This window comes from Hirundo rustica, chromosome 17 (genome assembly GCF_015227805.2).
Source record: "Hirundo rustica isolate bHirRus1 chromosome 17, bHirRus1.pri.v3, whole genome shotgun sequence".
Classification (NCBI taxonomy): Eukaryota; Metazoa; Chordata; class Aves; order Passeriformes; family Hirundinidae; genus Hirundo; species Hirundo rustica.
In genome coordinates this window covers 5,614,298-5,641,963 of record NC_053466.1, presented here as the reverse complement: position 1 = coordinate 5,641,963, position 27,666 = coordinate 5,614,298, and the positions used below count along the sequence as shown (strand labels likewise).

The following is a 27,666-nucleotide window of genomic DNA, read 5'->3' as shown; positions in this document are numbered from 1 at the left end:
TTGAAGGGAGGTGGTGTTCAGCACCGTTTCCACTTTATTCCAGGTCATACAAGGCAGCATTATCTGAACTAACCTCACAATAAAACATATTAAAGAGCAGATGTTGACTGTCACCATCACCTGTATATATGGATATCTTTACATCTCCCAATTCTGTCACACCACTCCTGAGCTTTTGCATCCATCACTGGGTTCAGATCATTGTCATAGAACACAACAGTGTCTGCCTCGACAAGATTGACTCCCGTGGAACGGCTGTGAGAGGAGAGGATGGCACAGAAAATGCGCTTGTCTCTGTTGAAAATTTTCATCAGCTCCTACATAAACAGAATAAAAGCAAGGACTAAATAAACTGCACACCAAAATAAAATACCAAACCAAATTCACTACAGCCTAAGAAAGAAACCAGATAAAAACATGTCAAGTATTTCAAAATGAGTACAAAACGAGGCATATTTCCTTTCCCTGCTGTAGGGTATAAAACCCTGGGCAGCACATAGCACATGCTGCTGTACCTGCGGGCAGCTGGTAGGGAACACTCACCTGTCGTTGTTCCTGGTTGGCATATTCATCAATCCTCACAAAGGTGAGGAAATGGAAATTCAGGAACAACTCCAGTATGTCCAGCATCAGAATCATCTGTGACAAAATCAGCACACGGCGCCCTTCAGATTTCAACTTCTGAAGCAAGACAGCAAGAGCTTCTAATTTTCCTATAATTCAAACAGAAAAACCAAGAATGGTTTTATATAGAAATTCCATTCATGTGATAGAGTAAATTACTGAAATCTTGTCAGCAAATGTCCTTTACCTGAGTCATACTGCACCAGCCGGAGGTCAGGGAACTGCAGCAAGTGAGGAGTTGTCAGCTCTTGCAACTGGTGCAAGTGTGAAGCTGCCTTCTGCCTCAGGCTGTGCTTAAGGAGTTTCAGCCTGTGACTGTATGAAGGGGGAGGATTTGCTACATAGAAACATGGGGGAGCAGCAACTGCAGCTGGCAACACGAAGAGAGCCCTGTGAAAAGCATCAAAAGAAGGCAACACCTATTTTAAAAGCTACACACAAAATGATCATCAATAATCATAGGTGTAGCGATAAAAGTCAGTCTTGGCTAAACTAGCTTCTGCCTGCATCTCTGGATCTTAACTCTTGATAGCTGGATCCAAGGAGTACCTATCCAAGTGAATCCAAAGCATAAGAATGTAAGCCTAAGAACGGTCAGCTGAGCTTGGGCTTGAAATTACAGAAGAGGCACCGAAAACACTTATTTATAAAGATCCAAAGGCAACAGAAGCGACTTTTTTTACTTCCATGCTGCACATCACTTACTGCTAAATAAACCAGTCTAAACCAAATAAGCTCATCAACAGAAACAAGGTTTTAAGCCTTTTTGAAAAGCGCTTTAGAAATAACTGATATGTAAATGCTTGTTACCTATAGTCACACATTACCTGTTAACAAGATCCTTTAGAGATTCCTGTTGCTGAACCAAACCCAGGATCATTTCCCGCAAGGGGTTACTTGGGTCTCCGGAGGCACTTGAGGAAAGGCAGCAGTTGACAAAGCCAGCCCACCTCCAGCTGTTGCCTTCACTGGAAGGCAGCTGGGAGGCTTTGCTGTCCCCAGCCAGGGAGCAAACACTCAGCACGTCCCGGCCGTACATCGGGGCCCGCGAGCAGCGGCGCTCGTTGCCCAAGAAGATCCTGTCCAGGCGCTCCTTCAAGAGCCGGTTCTTCTCCTCATACGTCTCCTTTGCCAAGAGAGGGTGAATGAAAACCACATTTGCTGCTCATCACAATCAATCAGGGATCTGAGGTTCTTTAGAATGAACTATCAGGATCAGAGTACAGACCCGAGAGTAGAAGTACTACTTAGACCAATTATTAAAGGTATACACTTCAGATAAAATCTGAAGACTACAGCTGAATTCAGTTCATATTAAAGAATCAATTCTTAGTTTAGTATCTTCTTGCTTTTTAAAGGTACATTTTCACAGCTTTTGATATATTCTTGATGTTTCCCTATGCTCTGTAAGTTGCTTGAGTATCTTTTCTAAAAGCTTGTTAAGATTAGAAATCTATAAAAATTTGCCTAATTGCCATTGTGCTCAAAACACAAAAAAACCACGATTTCTTCATTTATGCATTACTACATAATTAAAATATATTAGTTACAATAACCTGTCTATCACAGCACAAGAAAGCTGTCAGCTGCTTTTGTACACCAGATTATTTTATCTATGGATTAAAAATGCAAATGCATCAGATCTGTCAACCTGAAACATGGACAGAAGCTGGGATATTTACATATGCTGTAATCATCAAAGTCCCCTAAATAATTCCAGCTTTGCAAGTTATAGCTTTCAACTATTACACAGACATTATTGATTCCAAAAAATGGTGTTTCTGCAAAAAAAAAAAAAAAACTAACCAAAAACAAACAAAATTGAGTACCTGTGACTGTCCATGCAAAGGTGCTGGTTTTAACACTGCTCCCATGTCACCAGACGGCAAGTTAGTAACTGTAGCTCTACCTGGAATACAAACTGAGGATAAACCTTGTGTTTATAAATTTATTAGTCTTAAAATTGGTCTCTTTGTTATTTTCAATAAGCAGACATTTCATAGCTGTAACACATCATTGCTGCAGACAGTTTTTTTGTCTAAATGTCCATTGAGTATTGCAAATTTGTACTCTGCTATACACCAGATCTCTGACAGATATTTACACGAACTGTTCTCCCAAAAATCCAAGATAGAGGAATTTTACTTTGCTTTGTACAAGCAAAGTGCTGTGCTCCACTTGTACTTTATTGAAAATGTCATGTATGGTGCAATACACAATGACATTTAGAAATGTTACTATGAACACAATAGAAAATAGAAAATGTTCTACTTCAGGAAGACTGTTTTAAAACTTATCTTGAGCAAATCATCCAAGATTTTTCAGAAAACACATCAGCTGAGTGCATCTACAAATTGTTGAAATCATATGATGGAATCTCAGTAGCATTCTTCTGATTTCAGCTCTTAGCAGATGTTTACCCAGTTAACTACACTGTAAGAACTTCACACCATTTTGAAGGAATGTTTCTTTATATCCCAAGAAAATCACAGCAGATGGCCATTTCCAGGGAATGAACCCCTAGTGTTATATTTATCTTCATTTAATAATCTGCTGTTTGGTTGTAAAGGCATTAATTTCTCCATTATTTTTGATCAACATCTTGGTTGTGTTTTTACACAAGGAACTAATCATATTTAAGCAAGGCACCAAATATCTAAGCAACATCTGCAGAGGGAAATGGGAAACTGTAGCTTGATCAGCTAGAGAAAGGAAAGAAATTAGATAAAAGCAAAATCAATGTGAAAAAATGGAGAGAATCACTGGGCATTCTCTGCCCGTATAAAAAATTATTACCTTTGATTTTTCCTTGCAAAAATTAACAAACCATTTCAAATTTCCTCCCCCCCCAAAAAAAATTGACCAAAGGCAAAACTGGTTAAAAAAAAAAAAAAAAAATCTATAATTAAGTTACATGCTCTCCCAAGTTTGTACTACAAATTTTATTAAAACTCCAGCACACACCAAGTAGGCTTTGCCTCAGTTTACCCACTTCTGCGCTCAACTTACAGAATTATGACCTGCAGCAACTTGGAGCTATACACGAAAGTGATTTTAGCAACAGAACAGTTAGACAGAGACATTTCTTCAGGCTGGAAAACCCACCTTGCTGTGTGACTGCAGTGGAAGTTGGGACCCCTGCTTGGGGCTGGTTTCCTAAAGCGTTCAGGGCGTTCTGCACAGTTCCTGCTTGGGAAACCGTCTGCATGACCACGGGGCCCTGCGGCCTCAGGTACTGCTGCCCAGGGGCTGACACAATCTGAAGGACACTTCCTGCAGTGGAGCATTTTAACACACATTAGGGTGGAAAAGAATAAGTCTTCTCTAGCAAAATCTATTAGTGTTGCAAGCTGATCATTACTGCTTCAAACCACGTTAAATTTCACCAGACGCGCTGATTACACCAATCTGCCAAAAAGGAGGGAAACACCCACCCAGTATTCAAAACTGAAGAGGAGCTTCACGTCACAGGGGTATCATTCTAATCTAGGTATTGATACAGAATTCGGAGAGAATTCAACCAAACAAAAAAAATCTTCACTTAACATTCCCTCTATTTATTTTGTTGGCCACAGAGAACCAAGATAGGCCAGCTCTCCTAAATTTGGCACTACACACCACCAGCAAGGGAGATTTGAGAAGAATATGGATTGTAGGTAGAGCACTCAGCTCAGGGCAATAGTTGGGCCAAAATTCAGAAGCATGCCAATCTTGAAGTATTATTTACACAATTTCAGAATAAACCAAGAACGTTCTCAGTTTTTCTGTTTCTGCTCAGCAGGGAGTTTATATCAAATAATGCCTCACCTTAGTTTAGCTGCACTGCATGGGTTTGAAAACAAATCAAATAATCACATTTTTGAAATACAATACAGAAAAAAAAAAAGTAACCATGTCTCATTTGACAGGCACTTATTTTTCAAACCAGAGCTACCTTGACTCACAGAAAATAGGAAGAGCAGGACAGTATATGCACTGGGGATGGAAAAATCTCCAGCAACAAGGAACGTGGTGCCCATATCAAAACATGAGCATTCTGAATAATGGAAAACTGCCTGTGTTGAAGTAAGTACCTTGTAGCTGCAGGGGCTGCCCTGCAGTGAGCTGGCGGAGTTGACTGTGTGACAAAGTGAACTTGTTCCCTTGGAACTGCAGAGTCACTGGGGTCTCTGGCTGAGCAATCCTGCCTTGTGCTCCTGCTATAGAAGCCAGCTGGGCTATTTTTACTACCTCACCACCTGTTAAGGAGGGAAACAGGCATTAAAAAAATCAGAGTGGGAGGCCAGTTGTTCAATATTCACAATTCTACTTTTTGGTTAGTAAACCGGTGCTGAAGCGCCTTCCATGCATAATTACAATTAGTGCATCAAAAGTGTCATATAGAAGTTAAGCAGGTACTGCTTTCTATATTTGTTGGACAAACTGGAAAGAAGCTGATTGTTTAAAGGGTAAGAACATCAACATTTTAGAAATTACCACTTTCATTAGCAAAAAAGTTAAGAGCTACCTGAAAACTCATGTGACACTTTGTAACAGAACAAGTATAGACATTAAAGTGATTTTCACTGCCTTTTCAAGAGCATGAAGGAAGGTTTAAGGAAGAAATTAAAATATTCCTATGTGTGGCACATTAAATACACATTCGAAATTTGCTGATGAAACATAATTTATTTTAAGCAATCTGCATTTAGACAAACCAAAAAGCTTTGAAGTGGCAAGGACCAAGCTTTTTGTGATTTAAATGCAGAAAGGTTAGACGCATTTCAGCATTAAGTTTTACGATATTGAGAAAATACTGGTGAGAAAATTCAGCTTTTGTAAAGGCAGTGCATTACCCCAGAGATAAAATTAATACATCAGTGCTCAGTACTCTCTACACATGCTAATAGGCAGTGCACACACAACCTTAAAGCAAAGCCTCATCGCTTTTCTCTGCCTAACAGTGTCGACGCTCCTCTCCGCCAGAGAGGCCTTTAGCAGATGGATTAGTGTTTAACATGAAAGGAACAATTAGGAAGAGAGCTAAAACATTTGGTCTGAAGGAAGTCTTGCCAGCAGAAGAAACATGCAGAAACAGGAGATTAAGTTGACACCGCTAATGTATGTCCACAGCAATTCTATTGTTTCTTATCCAATTTTCGATTTTCCTTGGTCATAAAGCAACGTACTGAGCAAGGCTAATCAGAAGAGTGAAAAAAAAACAACGATTCTGTACACATTTTAGGGTGCCTAGTAACTTAACCTCATTGTAGTACAAAGGTGGGAGAAACCTTGAAAGGGGAGGCCACTTACTAGGCAACCGTGCCTGGGCCTGAGAGGTCAGTACGAGCCTCTGAGGCAGCACACTCTGTTGGATGGTGTGCGGGGGGGGCTGTGGCTGTGGCTGTGGCTGGGGCTGGCCCGGCTGCGGGGCCGGCGCAGAGGTCTGGCCCCGCGGTTTCACAGGGTTGGCTGCGCTAGTTGCTGTGGTGAAGGTCGCTGCGGCCTGGTGTCTTGGAGCACTGGTGGAAGCCTGAGTTGTCTGAAACTGTGCTGCTGCGGCTGCAATCAATAAGGGTTGTTTGGGCAAGCTGTTAGAGGTTTTTAACTCCCGGTCTTTTTAAGCAACCTGCATTAAAAAGAAACCTTCCAACAGGATAATCAAACGGCTAACAAGAACGGCTTTGTCCTTACAGAGTGGGATTTCTAGCCACACCTCTTACTCCATCCTATTTTTACGACATTATCTACTTGGAAAGCATTGTTTAAAGGCTAAATAAATACAGAGAAGCACTGAACATTCCCATCTTCGACAGAACATTACACGTCTTTGGGGGTTTAAATACCAACTGTGGCATATTTACTCCATATGCTAACAGGTTACACAAAGCTTAGTTTTGCATTATACTGGCAGATCATACTGGAGAAACTAGCGGGGAAATTTTACTGGCAATTAGTCTGTTGGTATTTTTAAGCCATTAGTATTCTGGACCATTAAGCTAGAGGGAAAAGGAGTTCTATTAAACAGACTAACTCGTATCTGTCTACGCTGAGGTGCAGGTGCCCAGGGTGGCACTGACTCCCTTACCTTGATTTGAAGACACCGTGGCTATGGGGGATCTGCCTCGCACTTGTCCCTGCTGAGTCACCGTCGCCGTGGTCACCGTGCGTTGGACTTGAGTGCTCGGGAAAACTACCGTCCTGCCCTCGGGCTTCTGACCATACTGAACGGGCTGGAACAACCTGGCAAGAGCAGGGAAAGTCAAAGTCTGTAGGAAGATCATAGCTTGGCCTTTAGAAACAAACTCTGTCCCCTGAGGAACACATAAACCGATCATGTCAGATGCTAATCTTCCTGCAGATGGCTGAAGCTGGCAAGACTCATCACTTCACAAGCAAACACCGTAGGAAGTGATTTTGCTAAATCGAAGAAAGAAAACTTTCATTGCTGTACAGCCAGTTTAATGCAGGATGCTTCAGAATTACAGCAAATATCTGAAAGAGGCTAGGTGAGCATCTGGGAAAAGATATATCTGAAGAGATCTGAAAAAAAGGGCTGCCATATTATCTCCAGAGAGACATCAACATGCTGCAGGTCATCAGGAAACTCTCTTGCATTAGAAAAACAGTTCTACATAACTTTGAGAACAGTACTTCACTAGAGGAAAAATACTTAAAAAAAAATGTACTGCTATAAAACTTCATATGCCTCTTAGATAACAGTGAGAGCACAGCTGACACTGCAGGCCCAACTTAGTCTTGAATTATCCTCCTGCTAATTCTGCAAAACAACACTCAATTGCCATAAACAAGGTCCAAGAACAAAGCTCATCTGCTGCTGAACTAAGGACTATGGGAAATACATCAACAAACTTCAAACGGAATTGCATGCCTCAAAGAACAGAATTCTTATTTTCAGAGGTAAACACGAAAGCAAGAGAAAAATTAAATACAAAGATAAGCCTGAGGTTTTGTGTGAATCCCATTAACAGAGAGGCCGAGAGAATTCTGCAAAGACTGCAACAGAACCACCTTTTGCTGCTGCAATTCTAGCTTAGGAGTGAGTGTAGGCATACACACCTGCTTGGTTTGAGCTTCACTGGGTTGGGCCTCGCCGGTGGTGGAGGGGAGCTGTAGATTTCTTCAATCAACTTTCTGGTAACCTTTTGTTTTGGCAACATTTGTGCTTCATAATGAGTCATTTTGTCTTCCATTCCAATGAGATCAAAAAGAGACAGGTCCGATTCCTAGGGATTTCAGAAAGTTGTTTGTTTTATATGATGACCAAAACAGTTAAGTCCTCTATATGTCCCAAGCTGAATTAAGTTTCTATATATTTACTTTTTAGCTTGAAATAAATGGTGTAAGTTTAAGAAAAGAACTATTAATTATTAGCCAAAACTGCCTAGAAACCTTGGAAATAAATTTTAAACTGACAGCCCCATTTTAAGCATTAGAAGAAAAAGAACTGCAATCATTAGCCAATAATGGAAATAAAGCAAAACACATTTAACAATTCTTCCTATATCACAGTTTCCAAAGAATTAAATAGAACTCTTTGAAGGTTAACTATCAAGCTTAAATGCCAAACTATAATTTAAGAGTAGAAAAATATGAAGAATGGAAATAAAATTAAACAAAAAATGTCAGCTGTTCCATTACTCATACTTCTTTTATATTTTTTATCATGCCAAGGACTGGGATCACTTGTTTAACAATAACATAAATAGTGGTACTTCAAATGGATTGACAGAAGGGTACTAATTTAGTCATTGTAACATAATGTTTATGTGAAAAAAAATAAGCCTTGCTTTCCCTCAGCTAGTAAAAGCAAAAAGAAAATTGCAGAATGCCATAAATAAACACAATGCTACCCAGAGTGACTTCAGTGTTAGAAAATTCCTGCAAACATGAGCAGGATGAAAGCAAAGATAATTTCTCTTGGACCAAGTAGTTCATGAAAAATTACTGCTTACAAACCACTTGAAAAATTCAAACCACTATGACAAAAAAAGAGATGCAGCAAGAACACTCTTGGTATAAGAAAGCACACATAAGAAAACTGTACTGAAATTCTGCCAGGGCACTAAGAGAGGTAAAAACCCTTAACTTTTCTACTGACCTTCCAAATATCCCCTTCCAGGGCTCGCAGCACCAGAGAGGCTGTTCTGTATTCCAGTGTTTCTGATACAAAAGAGGAGCTTGAAAGTCGGGGATTTATCAGATCAGGGTGGTTACAAATCCGCTGCAGCTGCATCAGGACATGCAGGACACTGATGAAGTGTCCACTCTTGAGGGCTTCCTGGGTTCTGCCAAATGAATTATACAGAAAGACATTGATCTATGTGCAGTTTTTATAGAGTCGTCCCTAAATCAGCAAGGTGAGAATGAGCAATGCAGTATGTTATGCAAAAGTCTCAAAACAAGTTTAGATTCCACCAAGGTCTTCTGCAGTATTTTAAGCAGCACTGTACCCAAAGTAAATTTGGAAAAGTGAAACCTAAAGACCCAGTGCTGCCTTACAATCAAATACAGCCTATCCAGCTCCCTATCCTCTCCCTGCTTTCTGTTTCACCCCTGCACCTATCAATTCCCACTGGCAGAGGAGTAGTGAGGAAAAACTCTGGGCTTTAAAAAGTGAAGAACCACTTATTAGAGACAAATATTAAAACAATACAGGAGAAGACCTGACCATCATAACTCGATTCTTAAAGGTAAATGCATGTTTTTCACAACTCCATAGCATCACCTGCTGCAATTCTAGGCTATAATGCGATCACATTTTATTCGTGGGCCATAATGGAAAATTTCAGAGAAACACTAAAACACTTCCCCCCATGACAACCATTTCTTTCCTTGCTTAAGCCCTAAAAGTGACAGCATTTTATATTTACTGCTTCAAGCCCTTACCCTGGCTGTAATATGACATCCTCATACATGGCTTTTTGTCGACTAGACAGGCGGCACTTGAGCACGTGTTCGTATTTCTTTGTGAGCTGCTTTTCAACATCCCTCTTTGATCTCCGCAAAATAAACGGCTGAATCATCTGAAACGTTTCAGAATTGAGAGGAAAAAAATTCTCACTTCAAAGAGTTTACAACAGGAAGCTCAACTCATTCACACCTAACAGATTTGATGTGATAAACTGTATATGCTATATATAATCATACTGCTATGCACATAGTTGTACAGACATTAATTTGCTCTTTAATTCCTGCATGTCATGCTTCAAAATCTGAGCCCTGTATTATTTTTAAAAGAAATCTTCACACTCTTCTGGTAGCAGAACCCTCTGCTTTCAGCAGGATTTTCTGTCTGAACTGAACAAAGTGTTAAGAAAGGACACAAATTCTGATCTGGAACCACGTATTTTTCTTCCCCCTCTCCTCAACAGCATTACTACTGTAGCTGGACACATGAGAAAAAATGACAACATACTCTGTGCAACCTGATGACCAGTTTATGGCAATAATCCTGGTTCTCCTCATTAGGTGCTTTTACTGGAAAATCCAGGTAAGGTCTGGAAATTCCCGGAATCAAAAAATGTACCATGGTCCACAGCTCCATCAGTGTGTTATGCAAAGGAGTGTCTATCAGAAGCAAACGATGCTGGCTGTGAACAAAAGAAGATTTTTCATTGACTGATAACTGTGTCTTTATGTTTGTCAGATACACAGAAGAATTATGTAGGTATAATAAAATTAAACCCAGGATAAAGTATCTTTTCAATCTTGAATATACCACCAAACAGCTCCTTCACTGCAGAGAACATACAAGAGAATCTGTTTGGGAGCACAGAGTATCAAGGAAGAGGAATTACAGCGATATGATAGTGGAAACAAAAAGATCTCAAGCATTTCTCTGAATCCTGATGGTTTCAAATAAAAGCACTTCTCTATAGGTGCACATCGCTCAGGAATTTGGGCAGACCTGGTCAATTGGGCTTTTTGTAATCAGTTTTCTGTTAAGAATAGAACTGTGAGACATGGAAAGAGAAAAACCCACTGGCAGCAGGAAATCAATTCTCTCTCTGTACCTGCGAAGACTGAAAAGTGCCTCCCAGTGTTTCTCAGTCATATTCTTTATTTGCTGCATCTCATCTACTATTAAGTATTTCCATCGCATTTTCATGAACGCTGTGTGGCCTTTGAACAGCTGCTTGTAGGAGGTGATGCACACATTGAAGCTGTTGGGTTCTGTCCATTCCTATGGAAAAGGAAAGAAAGGATAAGACAGAAAAGTTAAGGCAGAACTCTCAAGTATCTTACAACCAGCTACTTCTTCATTAAAAAAAGACAAATAAGACAGACATATACAGGCTGAATGTCTCAGGCAACAGTGTAAGAGTTGCAAAATACAGCACCTGTCTTTTTGCCCTAAGTTCTCTTTGGCTCCCAAAGTAGAGAAGTATTTTCAATCCTGGGCACCAACGTTTCAATTCCAACTCCCATTTCAGTATGTTACAGCTCCGGACAACAACAAGGTGAGGACCCCAGTTCCCTACAGAAGGGGAAACACAGCAGTTAACACTGGAAAGAGGCTCCTTACAATGCATGTGGCTTATATTCTCCCTTGATTTTTGAAGTGCATTGCACTAAATTAATCATTAAAAGTGAGATCCAATAACAACAGAGGTATTTTAATGACCAATCTACTCCTAGTCATTAAACAATTTGTAAGGCTTTTCTGCACTAGTAAGAATATAGAAGTATTCAGAAGAACCTCTAGAGGGTAACAGGTTAATCAGACACTACACTTGACTAGATAGCACCCTTGTCACAAAATATCAGAAAGTTATTCTGACACAATCTTACTCCTGTCATTAACTAAAGCCTGATATGGTTCAGTCGGGAAAAAAAAAGGTGACCCTAGCCTACAGTTCCCAAAGATAAGTACCTGGCTAAAACTGTTAGCCAAACGAACTTACCTTCATTACAAGCCAAATGGGCAAAAAAGGCAATAATTTGCACTGTTTTCCCAAGCCCTGCCTCATCTGCCAGGATGCCATTGAGATTCTTCCTGTACAGCTTTGCCAGCCAATCCAGCCCAATCTTCTGATATTCTCTGAGAGACCCATACAGCAGTGATGGAGTGTTGTATTTTATCTGTAATATGAATAATTTGATATTTTTACCTGAGTTAAATTCACAGAGCATGGCATAAAGCATAAACATTCTATAGGTAACCCCCCCAAAAAAGCAATTTCTTGCTAAAAGCTACAAAATAATGAAGAAAAAAGCATTCTATGTGCAAACATCAGCACACAGAGTAGCAGAAAATAGAGATTCTTACTGCTGTTGTTATCCTGGAGCTGCCTTTAGGTAACAACATCTCTGCTGCAGCAGCGACTTCCGCTATGTCTCGCACGTGCTTCTTGGGAGGACTCGACCTGTCCATGCCCTTGTACTGCTCAATGCTGAGAAGGGAGTCTATGAGGACAACTTCTTTCTGGGGACTTTCCCTATCAGACATGTGGTCTTCCATTTCTAGGAGAGAAAGAAAAAAATCACAGTGGTATTTAAAATAAACTTCAGCAGCAGTTACCCAAAGGAATTGAGGTAACCAGGATTCAGATACGGGTCTAAAGGAGGCAGCTAACTTTTAAAAGCAATTCTATGATTTTCAAGCTGGTTCAGGTGAAATGCAAATAGCCTAAGCTCAGGTTCATGTACATGTTCTGGATATTCATGCTAGCTTGGCTAACATGACCATTAGCTTTTCACAACTTCTAGGAAGGCTCTCACATTCCATTTAAAACCTTCTTCAAGATGTAGTTCTATCATCATGTTATCATAGAACAGAAGTGTAATTATAGCTGCCTATGAAGGGTGCTGTTTAATTCATTGTAGAAAGGCTTTTCTATGGCTCACTATTGTTCTTGAAAATCTCACACATCTTCACTTTAAGACAGGCAAACACTGCCCTCTTTTCACAAACAGAGAAATTTTAAATGTGATTCACTCAGTGTGTTTTCCCCTAGAACAAAATGCCTCTTCACAGAGTCCTGAAGAGCCAAGCTACTTATTTCACCTTGTAAATCAGCACAACTAAACATAAAATAATTTACCTTCCTCACTGCTCTCCTCTTCACTATCAGGCTTCGGCTGGGGCCAGTGAAAATTTTCTGCAAAGGCACCTTCATACATCTTTACCAAATCTTCCAGGGGCAGTTCAGCTGAAGGGCATTAAAGGATGGAAGTTTAAAAATACCAAAACTTGGAACAATAGACACTACTAATTATAATCTCATTACATTCTTCTGCATACAGCCAGTTCTCTAATCAGAAGTTAACTTCAGAGGTAATTATTAAGTGAATGATGGCAGCATTTATTTAATAACCTTGATTACAGAGAACATTTGGCATTACACCAAGTAGTTTGCTCTCATACCTTGCTTTTTACTGTAATACACCCTACAACCCTCAGTAAACCCCCAGTTGTGAAGGTAGGGCATTAAATCCAGCTGAGTGGTTGGAAGACAATGCAAGACTTCAAAAGTTTCAAAACTGAGTTTTAACTCCAGGATCCCTTGTCTGAGCTGTTAAACTAGGAATGTACATGCTGGCAGCCACCAATCAATCAGCAAACATTCTCATTAGGAACTAGGCTGACTGGCCAAGGGTTATAATCCCTCCAACTGGCCAGGTCACTGCAGCAACTAAGCTGCTAAAGAGACCAAACAAACAGATTTGGAGACCGCATGTTCATCGCCAGGCACGCTCAGCCTCATGGGCAGCCTGCCCCTGAAAATCTGCTTCTTCCAGGGTAAGTGACACATCTCTATGGGGTACTTTGCACACACCAAGCTCAGCACAGTAATTACATGGCTAATGAGAGAGCTGCTAGCCAGAGCACTGTCCCTAAAAGCCCCTTATCTTCAAATATTTATACCCCACCCCTTTCAAGATCAGCACTTAAGCGCTCTTTTGGACCTACCAAGTCAGTTACAAAACCCTTCTGATACTCAAGACAGTTGATGATAAAATGTCCATTTTCAGTCTGATACAACCCTGGGTTTAAGTGTTTATCATGCACTCCTAGAACTCAGGTTGAGTCTTGGTGGAAGGTTTTAATGCAGTGCTTCACTAGAGAACTACTTCTTCTCAAGCCACCTGGTTTGATAGCTGGACTGCTTTGTGAAGTGCAGATGTCCATCATCATCCCATAAACTGCTGCAGCTTTCCAAACAGAAAAAACTAAATACAGACTACACAGGACTGAACATCTGAATGCACTCAATTTTCCACCTCTAACCCTCTTTACAAATACAACAAGTGCTGTGTGCTTCCAGCTGTTGTTTCAGAGCCCAGCCCAGAGAAGAATCAAGCCACATCCTACCTTCTTTGGCTAAATTAGATAATTCAGTTTGATGATTTATGTTTCCTTCTTTAGCTTCTTGTTCTTCAATTGTTTCTTCTTCATCTTCAACTACAAGAAAAACAAATACACATCTTGGATTAAAATTATACAATAATTCAGGAAGCCTGTAATTCCATATCCCTGAAGTGAACGAGCACAGAATATTCTAAGTCTGCAAGATTTGAAAATAACTAAATGTGTATGGAAAACAAGATAATCTGAGAGCAACTATATGCACTATTTAAAAGATAAATGAACAGGAGAGAAGCACTTCTGCCTCGGGACAGAAGGCAGTTAAGTATTGATTGACATTGTTCACCACAGATTGTTCTGTAGCTTTAAACAGGGGAGTTCCTTTGTCAGGAACATGACAGAGTGGTCACCACAAGAAAGGACCCAAAGCAGATGGGTGTTTCAGTCTAAAATCCTCAAAAGAACTTCAAGACCATTAGTAAAGTCTGACAAATGAAGTAATGAGGACAGAATGAATTAAAATCCACCAATAACGATGGCAGTATAATTTCAAGGAAAATGTTATTTTCAGATTTTCGCTGGAGCTCTTTTAGGGACAATTTACTATTTAACTGCCTATCTAATGTCTCTAAGAAATAGATCAAGGTTGGTGTTTGGTTTGTGAAAAGCACTGCACCCACACAGTAACAGACTGAAAACTTGTGGGTTTAATATTCAACTTACATACTATGCTACGGATGCAAAATTTTGAGAAGTGACTTACCTTCCTCATCAGTCAAAGATGTGCTTGCCTTTCTCTTCCTTCCAGATGATGAACCCCCCTAGCATTAAATAATTGTAATATTTAAAATCATAGAAAACAGAAGATAAGCAGGGGGCTTTGTTTGTTTTCTTAAAGACAACTAAATACTCCTTGTAGTCCCAAAAGCATTTGCTGATAGACACTTAACACCTATTAGCACTTCCCTGGTCATGCAAAAACAGAAACTCTGCTTCTGAACTGATGAGAGTGTGCAGCCAGCCAATTCTACTGCTCGTGAGCCAAATTATTCAGGTCCAGCTGTGGTACAAAACTTTTACCCAGGCTGGCTCAAGGACTCAATTTTTTCACTAGTCAATAAAAAAGGGATATGGCACAGGCCTACAATTGTCTCAGCTGCCCAGTGCACTCCATAGAATTGTTTAGCCTGTGCCAATTAACTCTCACAGCCAGTGCTGGGCCACAGTTTGGCCGATAACACATGCTAAGGTTTGTTCCCAGCAGGAAATTCAGATGCAAGCATTCTGCTTGGTGGAGGGGGAGTATTTCAGCACATGGGCATCAGCTGTGCCAGGACAGGTGGCTCAGGGCCTCAGAACCCTTGTCCATTTTTTTCCAATTGCACAGACACAGCCAAGGAGTCCTTAGCACACATTTCATTCAGGGAAAAAGATATCAAAGTTTCATTCAGTTTGATCCATTCTCTAACATACACCTTCATCTCTCAGCAGATAAATCTCTGCTGAACACCTGAAAACACATTTCACGTCCCACAAAGTCTGTCCCTGGCAACTGCAGATGAAACTCCTGCCCAAGTCTGACAATTTGTACAGTTTTTTGGTCTTCAATCTCAGAATGAATGATTCACAGCCACTAAAGACCTGTACTAACCATAAACCACTTCCCTGCCTAATCAGGAAAGAAAAATTATACTTGTGCTTGTGACTGAATGTTCATTTGTCAGTAACTACAGTGAAATCTTATCATCACCATGTATTTAAAAAAAAACAAAAACCTTTACCAAAACTTTCTCACATATGTAGTCACATTTCATCTAATCTGATGTTTTTTCAAAAAACAAAGACTTACCATTTCACTTTCTTTTTCCAAATAAAGGTCTTCTTTTGTATCCTTACCTGGAAAATTATTACACTTGATGTATGTATTCATCACTTAGCAATTTTACATTTCTTACATGAACTTTTATATGTATTCAAAGCAAAACACAAGAAGTATTAACAAAACCTAGCACAAAACCATAAAAACTCATAACTCCTGATTCAGATCTATTCACAACCTATTATTAGCAACTCACAATTTTACTGCCAACGAGATTAACCTGCACTGAGTGCAATTATATAAAACAATATCATCAGAATTCAGACTATATTTCTTATGAAATGGAATACAATTACCTTTCCTTGAAAATCTCTTTAAATTCAAAGCTTTTTTCCTTTTCTCTTGAAATTCAATTTGCAGTTTAATTTCAACAACCTGAAATGTAAAGCAAGTCTAATAAAGCACTTTTATTTTACAAATAATAACTGAAGATGAAAGAACCACCAAAAATTGCAGGAGTCTCAGTGAGTGGCTACTTTACCTGCTCAATGTTAGACCAGAAATACTCTATTTCTCTAGCAATGGATGCTGCAATCCTCCTCAGTTTGTTCTGCTCTTCCCTTTTAGCTCGCTCTTCATTAAGTTTCTTTTCCTCATGGTAACGAGCCACTGTTCTTACCATCTAAAATACCATGAAATACTGAATTAGGTTAACCTCAAAATACATACAATTGCATTTCTTAAGATTATAGTAGTTATCAGCAGCCAGATGTTGACCATAGCTTTACACACATAGTACTTACCTCCAATATTTTTAATTCTTACCATACCAGTAAAGCAACAGACATGAAACTCAAAGAAAAAAAAAAAAAATACAACTATAACTAAGAAATCAAGTAGGAAACTTAATTCACTCTCTGAATACAAAAATTAAAAAAAAATTCCACTGAAATTAGCAGCAAACACACAAAAGAAAACTTTTTTTCAGACAGCACACATGGAGTCACAGAAATCACACCACAAAATGTCAGAGACCAAGGCTAAAATGAGTTCAAAAAGAGTGTACATACATGAGTGAAAGATCAGTCAATGGCTGTTAAGACTGACTTGATTGCAACCTTTAGCTCAGGAGGTCCCTAAAACATTGACTTCCAGAAGTTTGAAGCATAGTGCCAGGGGAAGGATCATTTCACATTTGCCCTTCCTGTTTCTCCTATTCTTAAAAACCTACCATTGGCCACAAATGGAAATTTGGATTTAAATTACATTCAAAATGCAGATATTTATTGCACAAAACAATACACTTATTTCAATACTTTGCTTCTGAGTTTCCATCATTTCAGAATATACAGTAGAAAACAACATGGCAATTTAAACTAATGACCTTCAGTTGCTCTCTTCATTACCCTAAACTGGTCATAAATGAATCAAGAAAAGATGCAACATTGCTGGTATCCATAGAAAACCCTTGTTTACTGTAAATTGTAACAGATTTTATATATTTCATCTCACACCACACGATTTTTCATTCCACTACTGTATTCCTGCTGTGTGGCTCTCTTCCCCTATGGAAACAGTTCTCTACCATGTTTCCACTACTGTCTTTACTCTTATTTTTCTGTGAGATTAAGGAAAAAAAGAACTAGACAGACAACCACACCCAATGGAAGTTATTTACGAAATTCTATATTTACTCTTTATTGGCAGGAAATAATTTGTGAGACAGGCGTGACAACTCTATTTTTTATTTAAATATAACCCAGTCAACATATTGAGTGGGTTCCCTAACAAGCTATTTGATTTCCAGAGGAATAAAATCCACAAACTGTTATTTGCATCCACGATCTGTACAGTTATCCAGCCTGTCTCAGGTGCTGTACCCAAAACTGATAACACAACTTCTCATTTGAGGTTAAGAGTTAGTGCCTCAACTTTCCTTTACTTCTACCTGTAGCAAAAGATATTTCAATAGCTTTGCTACCAAACTGAGAGTTATCAACATGTATTGTTCTGAGTTATAAAATGTTTTTCAAGTACCTTCTTAGCAGTTGCCATCTTCCACTTTCTCTCCTGAGCAAAATCAGTTGCCATCCACTGCATTTCTTCCAGCAAATAGTCCCAGTGGGATTTTGGTCTTGGAGCCTCCTGGAGTTTAGGCAGTCGCCTGGGGGACCATAAACCTTCCTTCCTCAGTTCTGCTATCCGCTGATGGATTTGATTTTCCTTAAAAAGAAGTACAGAGACTTACAATGGAGCTGAATCAGAGAAAAATTGTAATTGCTCCCACTTAATTAAATTAATTGACAGGAAAAGAATAGGTGTAAAAGCGTGACACAGAAAATATCTTACCAGCTTGACTTGCTCAGCCAGCTTGTCTTGAGAGTTTTCCTGCGGCACCACTGCTGCATTCTGAGCTGGACTTTGTGTTTTAGGTGCTGCTGCTGCTACAGCTACGCCAGGAGGCTTGGATGCAACAGGAGACAGGGACTTGTTGGTTGCTGGAGAGGTCCTGTTTGTTTGCACTGGGTATGGAGAAGGCGGTGTTGTGCCTGGGATCGCTGCTGGAGCGATGGATGAGGTAGGTGGCAGTGGATTTGCTGCAAGACGCTGAGAACTCGGAGCAGGATCTGCAGATGGTCGTGTCAGAGTCACAGTCTGCCCAAGAAACACTCTGGTTACTGATGAGTTGAGGATTCAATACTTAGTCCACATTACAGCAGAACATAATGGAGACATTAATTTAATAACCAATATACACCCGCATTTTTACAAGGAAAGGACTTAAGTGTCCAGTGGAATGAAAAGATGAAGACAGCGTTCTTAGACTTTCCCGGCCGTGGAAACAAACACGCGCCCACCCCACTAAGGCGCCCGTACCTGTTGCTGTATGGCAGCTTGCGGCTGCGACGCTTGGCTGGGCGCCTGTGCCTGCACGTGGATCGCCGGCGGCACCTGCTGCTGCAGCGGCGCTGGAAGCGGAGCGGCCGTCAGGGGCACGCTTTGGGGCTGGATCTTCACCTGGATCTGCGCCTGGGCCGGAGGTTCCACCAGCTGGGGCTGCTGCTGCTGCGGGAGCTGCAGGGCGGCCGGGAGCGACGCCATGGGGACGCTGGCGGGCTGCAGGCGCGCCGGCAGCTGCGGCGGCGGCGTGTGCAGGCTGGCCGCGTTCTGCACCGGAGGGCCCTTGGAGGGGTCGTACTGCTGCTGGCTCTGCTTCTGCCCCGTCAGCTGCACCGTCTGAGGAGTGGGAGGCATCCCACCTGCAGGGCGAGAGGAGACACGGTGCAGGTGAGATTAAAGCATCCCACGCTCTCTGTTGATTTCAGGAGGAAATCGACTGCGAATAGAGCGGTTTCGTTACTTACTTTGCCACAAGACACCATCACTTGAAAATACCACGTCACGATCACAAAATAAATCACCATTACAATAAACAACAAAGTACTTCATGCACGGGACTGTAACTAGAATTTGGAGCACAGCAACTAAAAAAGAGCATGTCATTATGTCTTCTAAATTTCATATACTCAAAAAAAAAAAGGACTGGTGAGCTAATGGAATTTAACCTAAAATAACCAGCATGAAGTCTAAACACTACTTAGTTCTTTCTAAGAACACATTCACTCTAACACATATTCTAAAGCTTGGCATGACTCATGAATAAAAATTTGTCAGAATGTTCCAATTAGGTGGTTTCATTTTCATAAATCATTGGTTCAGTTCCAGAATTCTCAGATCGGCCATTTTGCATCAGCACCTGTGACGTATTTCCATGCCCACATGCACCTTTGGAGCCCGTCACTCAGCTCCTTAAACAAACCAGGCATTGCATACCAAATATTAATTTACATGGAGAAGTGTGTGGTGGGACTAGGATCTTGGCAGGCCGGAAGCCCAAGTTTCTAGTCCCATCACCAACATCTCCTTGTGAAATTAATGTGCAACTGGCATGTGGTGACACAGTACCTTGTGCCGTTGGCATTAGCTGTTGAAGAGGAACTCCTGAAGCCACACCCGGGTGCTGAAAAACCATCCCATGACGGCCCACTTCAATTCGTGGTCTCTTAGACGAATCTGTGATATTCAAATTCCATTTATGGCACGGTATAATGGAATGGGTTCAGTTTTACAAAGCAAACTACTACACATGAGTCCAACATCGGCTCCGAAAGCTACAGCTACGGTACATGTGTAGCATTTATGAAGAACATGCTCCAGGGGCAGAGTCCCTCTGACTTCAAGTTGGCCGTCTCCAATCTTCTCAGCCAGAACAATCAACCTAACCACGTCTCCATGCCCGTCAAATCCAGGCCTATCTACTGGGAGTGGAGTGCACTCTTCCCGCAGCACCAGTCACAGTAGATAGCCCTAAGGATCGGGCGACTCCCAAGGTGAGGCAAAAATGTATTTCCAGAGTTACAGAACAGTGGGCTCCAATCACTGTTTGGGAAAAAAAAAAGAGGATGAAGTGGAATTGTGCCTGTGGAACATACCTGCTGGTGCAAGGGCCTGCTGCTGTCTCTTAAAAGCTTCAATCTCTATGGTGCTCACAGTCCCCGGCGCTGGAGTCCCTGTATGCGTTTGCTACAGGGAAAAGAAAACAAATCACAGAAGTTCAATCTGCAGATGGTCTGAGACCAGGAGAGAATTTACACATGGAGCTAAGGAGGCCAGCACAGAACAAGTCCTTCAGAACAGCTGTACAACAAAGGAAACAAGATTCACTCAATATCTGCTATGAAGTTTTAGCTGTCTACAATGCACAGATACTCTTTGTTGAGTTTAAATTTTACAGTGATGAAGTTGGTTATATATAATGCACACTTAAATTTTGTTAAGTGACACCAAACTCGGGAAAATAGGATATGGAAAAAAAATAAAGTATATTTTATTACCTTTTTTTAATTAATGGAAATTTTCATCAGTGTATTACATCTGTGTGGAACATCAGTAACACACAAATTCATCCTCATCCTGAAAACAGTTTAAGGTTATTTGAGTCTCCAGCACTCTCACTCTCAGGATAGAGCTTTGTGAGAGTTACCGTTGAAGTATTTCAGGAAAAAGCTAGGAAGATGGAATAAAGAGCCTCAGCCAAAGTACACAAGTTCCAGTTCCAGTTTTCCAGATGCTGGACTTGTACTTGTTTGCACAGCTGACAAAATGAGTCTCGTTAATAAACTCGGTGAAGAGAAAGGTTAAGGTGACATCAGAGCCCACCAGAAACTACTAACCATTTTTTCTGAGGACAAACAGCACTCAAACTACGAATTAACAAGCATGGAAGAGCACTACTGATATTGAGATGCAAAAGGAATCACTGGGCTCTGATTCAGCAAGCTGGAATTTAGCTTCAGTAAGTGCATTCAAAATTTATTTTTAAATCACTACATTTAATATTAGCAATTATGGCAAGAACCTGTCCCAGAGATTCCTTTCAGCATCAAGCACAGCTGACAGGCTCACATACAGGATTACTGAAGCAAATAAATTTGGATATATGACAATTTTCATCATCTTTGGGCCCTCAGAATACTGGCAAGTACTTCTTAATGTCCATCAAGTCTGTGCAAGTCCAATTCCTTTCAGTGAGCTTCCAAGTCATTTTTAAATTCTCCTCAATATTTGGCAGTGCTGTACCAAATATTCTACTACGAAACTTAATATGAGAAAAATCAGGGCTATCCCAAAAGAAGTCTCAAGAGATTCCATCAGAAAATACAAACAGATTTTATGTCTGGCAGTCTCTGCATCCTGGGAAATGAATTAATTTAGCACTGTAGTTCTCAAAGTGTACTTTTCTAATGGTGAGAGCCTTAAACATGTTGAGGTATAGTAAGAGTTTGCAAATGTTGCGAAAATTTTTTATTACAATATAGAAAGACAGTAATTTTCCTTTTTTTTTTTTTTTTTTTTTTTTTACTTTATTCACAGGTATTTTGTTCTCCGATCTTAACCAAAATTTTACCAATGTAAATTAAACCCACGGAGGTAAACACCAGTCTATACTGAAATAAATCACAGCAGTGACAGCCTGCATCTTCAGTGCTTCACTGCATAGTATTAATAATCACAGCCAACATCACCTACAATGACTGGGTTTCAAATGCTCCTTTTTGAGCTGAATGTATCTTATGCCCCTCAGACTCAATCAATAGCTATGAATTAATAACACTTACGTCTCGTTGCTGCTCTGAGGGCATTTGCTGCCACTCCAGAGACAGAGCTACAGCCTTAAGATGTAAATTCTGGTTTTAAGTATCTCTGACTCATATTCACAGTTCACTGCCACTTCACACTCAATAGGGATTAAGTTTTCAAATATTTGTCTTGTCACAAGGTAGACATGCAGCATATTTCAAGTTCAACAGCCAGTGTCTGGAAGAGCATCATAGACCTGGGCATTTACAGAATTTTCAAAATAACACATAAGAATTGGTTTTGTAAATGCTACTAAATTGACTAACAAATTCAGTTTATGTCCCATTTGCATCAGATGCTACTGGGACATTAGTTTAAGAAATTACATTCTTCAAACTCCACATTAAATGCCATTTATTTATTTCACCTGCTCTCTCCCTCTAGTTGACTGCATACTCAGTCCCAAGCTGTATCTCTGCTTTAGGATTTCTGACTGACATTTTCTTAAGAATATGCCTCCCAGCTGTCTGCATTATCACCGTGTAATTTAGGCCAGACTCTTCAGAGAGCAGACATGTCTTTAGAAATTGCAGTCACATACCACTAATATTAGACTAAAACTGTCCCAACTTTAATTAAAATAATGTAGCTGTCCTGAGGTCATGATTACGTAGCCGGCACACAATGAGTGTGCACACTTCTCATCACTCTGAGTGCTGCACTTCTGCACTGGGATTTAAATGGTGATGCTGACTGGGACACATTATTTCTCCATAAACAGTAACAAAGAGCAAGACTGATGGAAAGAAATGCCACTTTCTATTAGCAGTTTGTGCTAAAAGCCAGTACCACACAGAGTTTTGTACATTTTTAGTGTGAAGCAGCTTCCCTGAAACTCGTCTGATATGGTACAAATACCTTTAAAAGTATCATCACTGCTGCAGCTACAGCTTGTTGATAACCCTAACCGCTACAGTAAATAACCTGATATAATATTAGGTACTTTAAACAGCCTAAATGACTACCTAAGGAGACTTCCAAGACATGTCTGTACTGGCCCTGAGGAGGAGCTCTCAGAGCAATCCCCTCTGCTGCACAACTCCTTTGTACAATATCACAGGGAACATCCCATTTGTCACACACAGGAACACAATCCATCTCGTACTTCATTTCACTTCCCATTTCCAGAGCCTAGATAAAGGCAGCACAGCCTGTACAGCTGCTGCAGTACAGCACCCTGTAACACCTGCTAAGCATATCATTGAGCTAAAGGGTAAATATTTCAGTTGCAGATGGAATTAGGGAATATTACTTCTCAGGGCATGTATATAGTGATGTCTGGGTAAAAGAGTTGAAGGCAGCTGAATAAAACCACACCAAACTGAAAAGTATCATGATCCCTGATCCATGAAAATTTTAACTGATTATCACATTTGTTTCTTGTCTTTCTGCAGCATTCCTCATGAAAAAAGAAAAAAAATGTTAAAAAGGACTTTTGTATTAAAAACAAGCACTTCTGTTTCTTCTTCCCAGCATTTATGGCAGAGCTAAAGGAAAGCAGTTAATTATTTAAAACAAATTGTGTCAGAGGATTAGTATTGTTGTTTAACACATTTCAGGGAAGGCAAATCCAAAACCTTCTGTAGCCACACTCAAAACCTTTAATAGATAAGGGGAAGAAAAAAAAAAAAAAAAAAAAAAGAAAAGAATTTTAGAAGAAATTCACAATTACAATGCCACAGACAAAGAAACCATATTATCACTACGCAGAATGCACAAATGAACCAAATGCATTAGGGATACAAAAGACAAACAAACCAAAGTGAAAACATTCAAGCTGAAAGTTAATGCAATAAGCCAGCAACCTGGAGACAAAGCTTTAACTTCCTCAAGGCTTCAGTTATACTGATGCATTTGAAGACTGCAAAGGTTTTTTGGTTTTGTTTAGATGATAAGGGATGGGCTCTTGGGAAAATTCTAATTCATCTAAGAAATATCAAATCTGAATGAAGAAAAAAAATCTGGGATGAAACTACATTTTAGAACCATTGAAAAGTACCTGAAATGGTTGCTGCTGGGATGAAAAAGCAGCAGAAACATTTGGAGGAAGCTGGGTTGCTATAGCGACAGGAGTACCAGTCTGCCCATCCTTTCCTGTCACAACCTTTACCTGAGAGAAATATTTTGGGAAAAAAAAAAAAGAAGGGAGAATCATTTTCTTTTTAGAAGTTTTTCTTTTTTTTTTAACTGTTCAACACACTCCATTGGTACTGATGGCACCTCACTGAAGAGGGGATAATAACTATACCACCAACAGTACAGCTTGTTTTGAGCACAGCCCATTTTTAGAGTTCTGTCTTACTTTTAATAGCAGAACAGAGCACAGCCTTGACTGTTCATTGTGACTTCTCGTCACTGGAAACAACGTTTTCTTAAATCCAGTTAACATAGAAGTGTGTTTTAAATGTAATGATTGCTGCTGCTAACAGACAACAAATCAGCATGACAGACAGTTTGAACGTAAGAGAGCTTCAACACTTATTTAAGCAATGAGCACAGCCACCATTCACTCTCCCCTTGAATTCCCAAAGAGATCAACCTTCCAGGCAAGGGATGAAGCGCGTTGCTTTAGCAGAAAGTGATAAAGAGGGGGAGAGGGAAATAAAACAGAAGGCGACAACAAAATACAAAGAAAGAACGTACTCAAAAGATGCCTTAATCTTTCAGAAGGATTCATCACTTGAAAACACATAAACACTTTTGCTGTTGGACTTTGCAAAATTCTCCAGCAGTTACAAGGACAAGCAGCTTCCACAAACAAAAGAGGATCCACCACGAGAAGGCAGTGAAGTACAGCACATTCTCAACCCGACACACCGCGGGGAGAGCCTCAACTCAGTTAAAGTGTAGCAGCACCACTGACTTCAAGGAACCTGTACCATTTACACCCACTAAAGAGCCCTCAAAGTGTGCAGATGGTAGTTAAAAATACCTGGTTATTTCAGCTGACAAACACGCAACCCAACAAGAACACCTAAACAATTTGACAAAACACAAACCAGGTGAAAAAAAAGATACTGAATATCCATTGTCAATAAATTACAGTAACAGACTACCTTTTATGTTACTATATAATGACTCCTTCAAAATTGTCAATAACTGTAGCAAGCAGAAATGTATTTTCCTAATCAAGGCGTTCAGACAACAAAAGCAATGAATAAATTAAACTTCAGCCATTATTCTGTTAAAATTTCCCACAAATTCCAGCTGAAGGCATGATTGCTAATGATTCATACCTAAGAGTCATCAAATTTCAGTGAAGGCACTCATTTCCCAAAGGTATTTAAAGCAACACAAGGTTCTTTACATAATACTCATTCTACAAACTGGCAGCTATACACCCTTAGACATTTTCACAAATTTTAGAAGATATTTACGAGTGCCAAGTGGTGCTGGGGCATCAGTTCTATCTACCCTGCTGCAACCACTTGCCATGTTGGCTGGTGGGCAGGCTCTGCACCAGACCAGTGCTCCAGCACCCACAGATGGGTACAAACATGCAGGAAAAGCTGCACAGCACCAGTGAATTCAAGCTAGTCAGTAATTTAAACCTTTGCATAAGTGAACTTGTCATTGTCCAGTCTGTAAGCGCCGGTTGTTAATCCTTTAAACAGCAACTCACACAGAGAGCTCCAGGGCACCCTGAATAATGTACTACATGACTGTGGATCTTTACACATGTTCTCCCTCACTAATTAGATTAATTCACATTTTTTTGTTGGCTGCAGCAACGTTGAACTTCAGTAATATCTATGATTAGAAGTCACACGAGGCAGGTTAACCTCTTGTAATGCTTTTGCTCATTCTTTTTCGGTTTGTCCAGGTCTAGTTAAGTGAAATTCAAATTATGATTCCTAGTCATAACCACTCTGAGAGCTTAAAACCATTTCCAAACTTCTACCATCTTTATTTATGTGCAACTAGGACAATTAAAGCTCCCTATTCTTTTATCTTAAATCCATAAATCTAACAGCACACTCAAACCAGCCCATCTAATCACACTACCCAGAACTGCATTCCCTCAGGCCAACTATTTTATGAAAAACTGCCATATATCATCAAGCAAAATGATTTTTCATGTCCTGTCCTATTCTTTAATACTTCACAATCCCAGTGCTACAACTTCATCTATGATTTTATTCCAACGAAGTTTCTTACCTCATCGTTGATGACCTCAGATTGTTCTTCCTCTTCTTCCTCCTCCAGATCCAAGTCATTTTGCCTCAGGTACGCTTGCAGAGGAACACAATGTTTCTTCTTAAAAGCTAAAAAGTCCATCATGTTCCCTTGAAGATGTTGCAGGAAAAACAGCTCAATCAAACATTCCTTAAAAGTTTCCTTAAGAATTTCCATCTGCTTGTGGTGATGATCCAAACATAGTTTTCTCATTTGAGCAGTCTCTTGGTTGGCAGGAGGAATCTCCTCCAACTTTTTGGGTTGTTTTTTCACTGCTGTGTTAGCTGTAGGAGTGAGAGGAAGACTCGACAGCCCCTGTGGCACAGCGGCCCGTGAAGGACTTGTGGGAGGAGGAGGCGATGTCATTCCAAACGCACTCGGTCCTCCAACTCCTGCTATCAATCCACCAGAAGTCCTGTCAAATCCAATGGGTCTACTCAGCTGCTGCCCTTGAAGCACTTGCTGCTGCTGTTGCATAAGTTGCCCCTGGATAATATTGCTGATTTGGGGCGGCAAGCTGGTCGTTGTGATGTGGCCCGGGCTAGTCAAAGACTGCATATTTGCCCCGCTGGCCACGGGGCTCTGAGGCCCGAGGTGGTGGATGGTGCCCCCAGACTGCGAGTGAGGCTGCGAAAGCCTGCGCTCCCTCACCGCGGCGGGCGCCCCGGACGACGGAAGCTGCACTTGTGCAGCAGCTCCTTGAGCGATCTGCGCGATTCCCGGTCCCTCTTGGTACACGAAGTGCCCGCCGTTGGAAGGACTCAGGCTGATCTGTCTCACGAGCACGCTGGCATCCACAAAGCCTCTGGTGGGGCTCTGGCTGCACATGCCCAGGCCGGGCCCCGGAGTGCCGGCCCGGACGTTGGGCAGCGCCTGCACGGGCACCGGGTTAGGCTGCGTGGGGCTCTGGGACTGCACCTGCTGAGGCAGCGGAGAGGTGACCTGGATGTACGAGGGGGATCCATGCTCGAAGCGCCTCTGCTGGGGGCTGAACTGAAAGCTCGGAGACGTCGGGTTGGGAAGCGGCAGCGGGGTGAGCGTTATCTGCTGGTTGCCCGAGGCCACCGGGCCCACGTTCTGCAGGGTGATGTTCACGTTCTGCCCGGCCACCGGGCTCCGGCTCATGATAAACTGCTGGATCTGGTAACTGGGCGACTGCGGCGCCGAGGGACTTGCAGAAGGCGCGAAAGAGGCCGCGGGGGACTGGGGTAAATTTGCCTGTTGTTCTTCTCCCTCACTGCCTGTGAAGGACCTGGATCTCTGGAGCTGGCGCTGGGCATTCTGAGGACCATTGCCATGGTGCATTCTCGCTGATGTAAGGTTTTACAGTATACTCTAAAGAAATACACAAAAATAGACGTTCAGGGAAGGTAAAAACTCTTCTGCAGTTGAAAATACTTAGCTACAACTAGAAAGATCACCTTAGAGTAAGAACTCTGTTATCCTGGTTTTGCAGTTAGTTAAAATGTTTCAAATGATCCAAAATGCAAAGCACAACAAAATCTCACTTAAATCCCTCATAAATTTCTCTAGC

The 27,666-nt window shown here is 40.9% G+C and overlaps 1 protein-coding gene across 15 annotated transcripts in view; it reads right to left on the bottom strand.

Moving 5' to 3' along the window:
- The window catches only part of EP400 (E1A binding protein p400), a 46,835-nt gene that overhangs the window by 17,284 nt on the left and 1,885 nt on the right, over positions 1 to 27,666 (bottom strand). For 8 of the 15 annotated variants that reach the window (XM_058422788.1, XM_058422790.1, XM_058422792.1 and 5 more), the window contains exons 2-31: positions 26,115 to 27,467; positions 23,956 to 24,066; positions 20,249 to 20,339; positions 19,722 to 19,829; positions 18,633 to 19,015; positions 18,105 to 18,410; positions 17,793 to 17,978; positions 16,297 to 16,437; positions 16,112 to 16,190; positions 15,786 to 15,832; positions 14,700 to 14,757; positions 13,943 to 14,032; positions 12,672 to 12,779; positions 11,897 to 12,090; positions 11,532 to 11,709; positions 10,968 to 11,104; positions 10,641 to 10,810; positions 10,043 to 10,217; positions 9,514 to 9,650; positions 8,726 to 8,912; positions 7,684 to 7,850; positions 6,692 to 6,846; positions 5,917 to 6,165; positions 4,698 to 4,862; positions 3,730 to 3,897; positions 2,454 to 2,545; positions 1,452 to 1,750; positions 812 to 1,014; positions 544 to 713; positions 121 to 317 (exon numbers count right to left, since the gene is read on the bottom strand). In XM_058422788.1, coding sequence (XP_058278771.1) covers positions 121 to 317; positions 544 to 713; positions 812 to 1,014; positions 1,452 to 1,750; positions 2,454 to 2,545; positions 3,730 to 3,897; positions 4,698 to 4,862; positions 5,917 to 6,165; positions 6,692 to 6,846; positions 7,684 to 7,850; positions 8,726 to 8,912; positions 9,514 to 9,650; positions 10,043 to 10,217; positions 10,641 to 10,810; positions 10,968 to 11,104; positions 11,532 to 11,709; positions 11,897 to 12,090; positions 12,672 to 12,779; positions 13,943 to 14,032; positions 14,700 to 14,757; positions 15,786 to 15,832; positions 16,112 to 16,190; positions 16,297 to 16,437; positions 17,793 to 17,978; positions 18,105 to 18,410; positions 18,633 to 19,015; positions 19,722 to 19,829; positions 20,249 to 20,339; positions 23,956 to 24,066; positions 26,115 to 27,437 — 6,074 coding nt within the window. In that variant the 5' untranslated portion in view covers positions 27,438 to 27,467. The remainder of the gene's footprint in view (positions 1 to 120; positions 318 to 543; positions 714 to 811; positions 1,015 to 1,451; positions 1,751 to 2,453; positions 2,546 to 3,729; positions 3,898 to 4,697; positions 4,863 to 5,916; positions 6,166 to 6,691; positions 6,847 to 7,683; positions 7,851 to 8,725; positions 8,913 to 9,513; positions 9,651 to 10,042; positions 10,218 to 10,640; positions 10,811 to 10,967; positions 11,105 to 11,531; positions 11,710 to 11,896; positions 12,091 to 12,671; positions 12,780 to 13,942; positions 14,033 to 14,699; positions 14,758 to 15,785; positions 15,833 to 16,111; positions 16,191 to 16,296; positions 16,438 to 17,792; positions 17,979 to 18,104; positions 18,411 to 18,632; positions 19,016 to 19,721; positions 19,830 to 20,248; positions 20,340 to 23,955; positions 24,067 to 26,114; positions 27,468 to 27,666) is intronic. The other 7 variants (XM_058422797.1, XM_058422799.1, XM_058422796.1 and 4 more) reach the window with 5 other exon arrangements.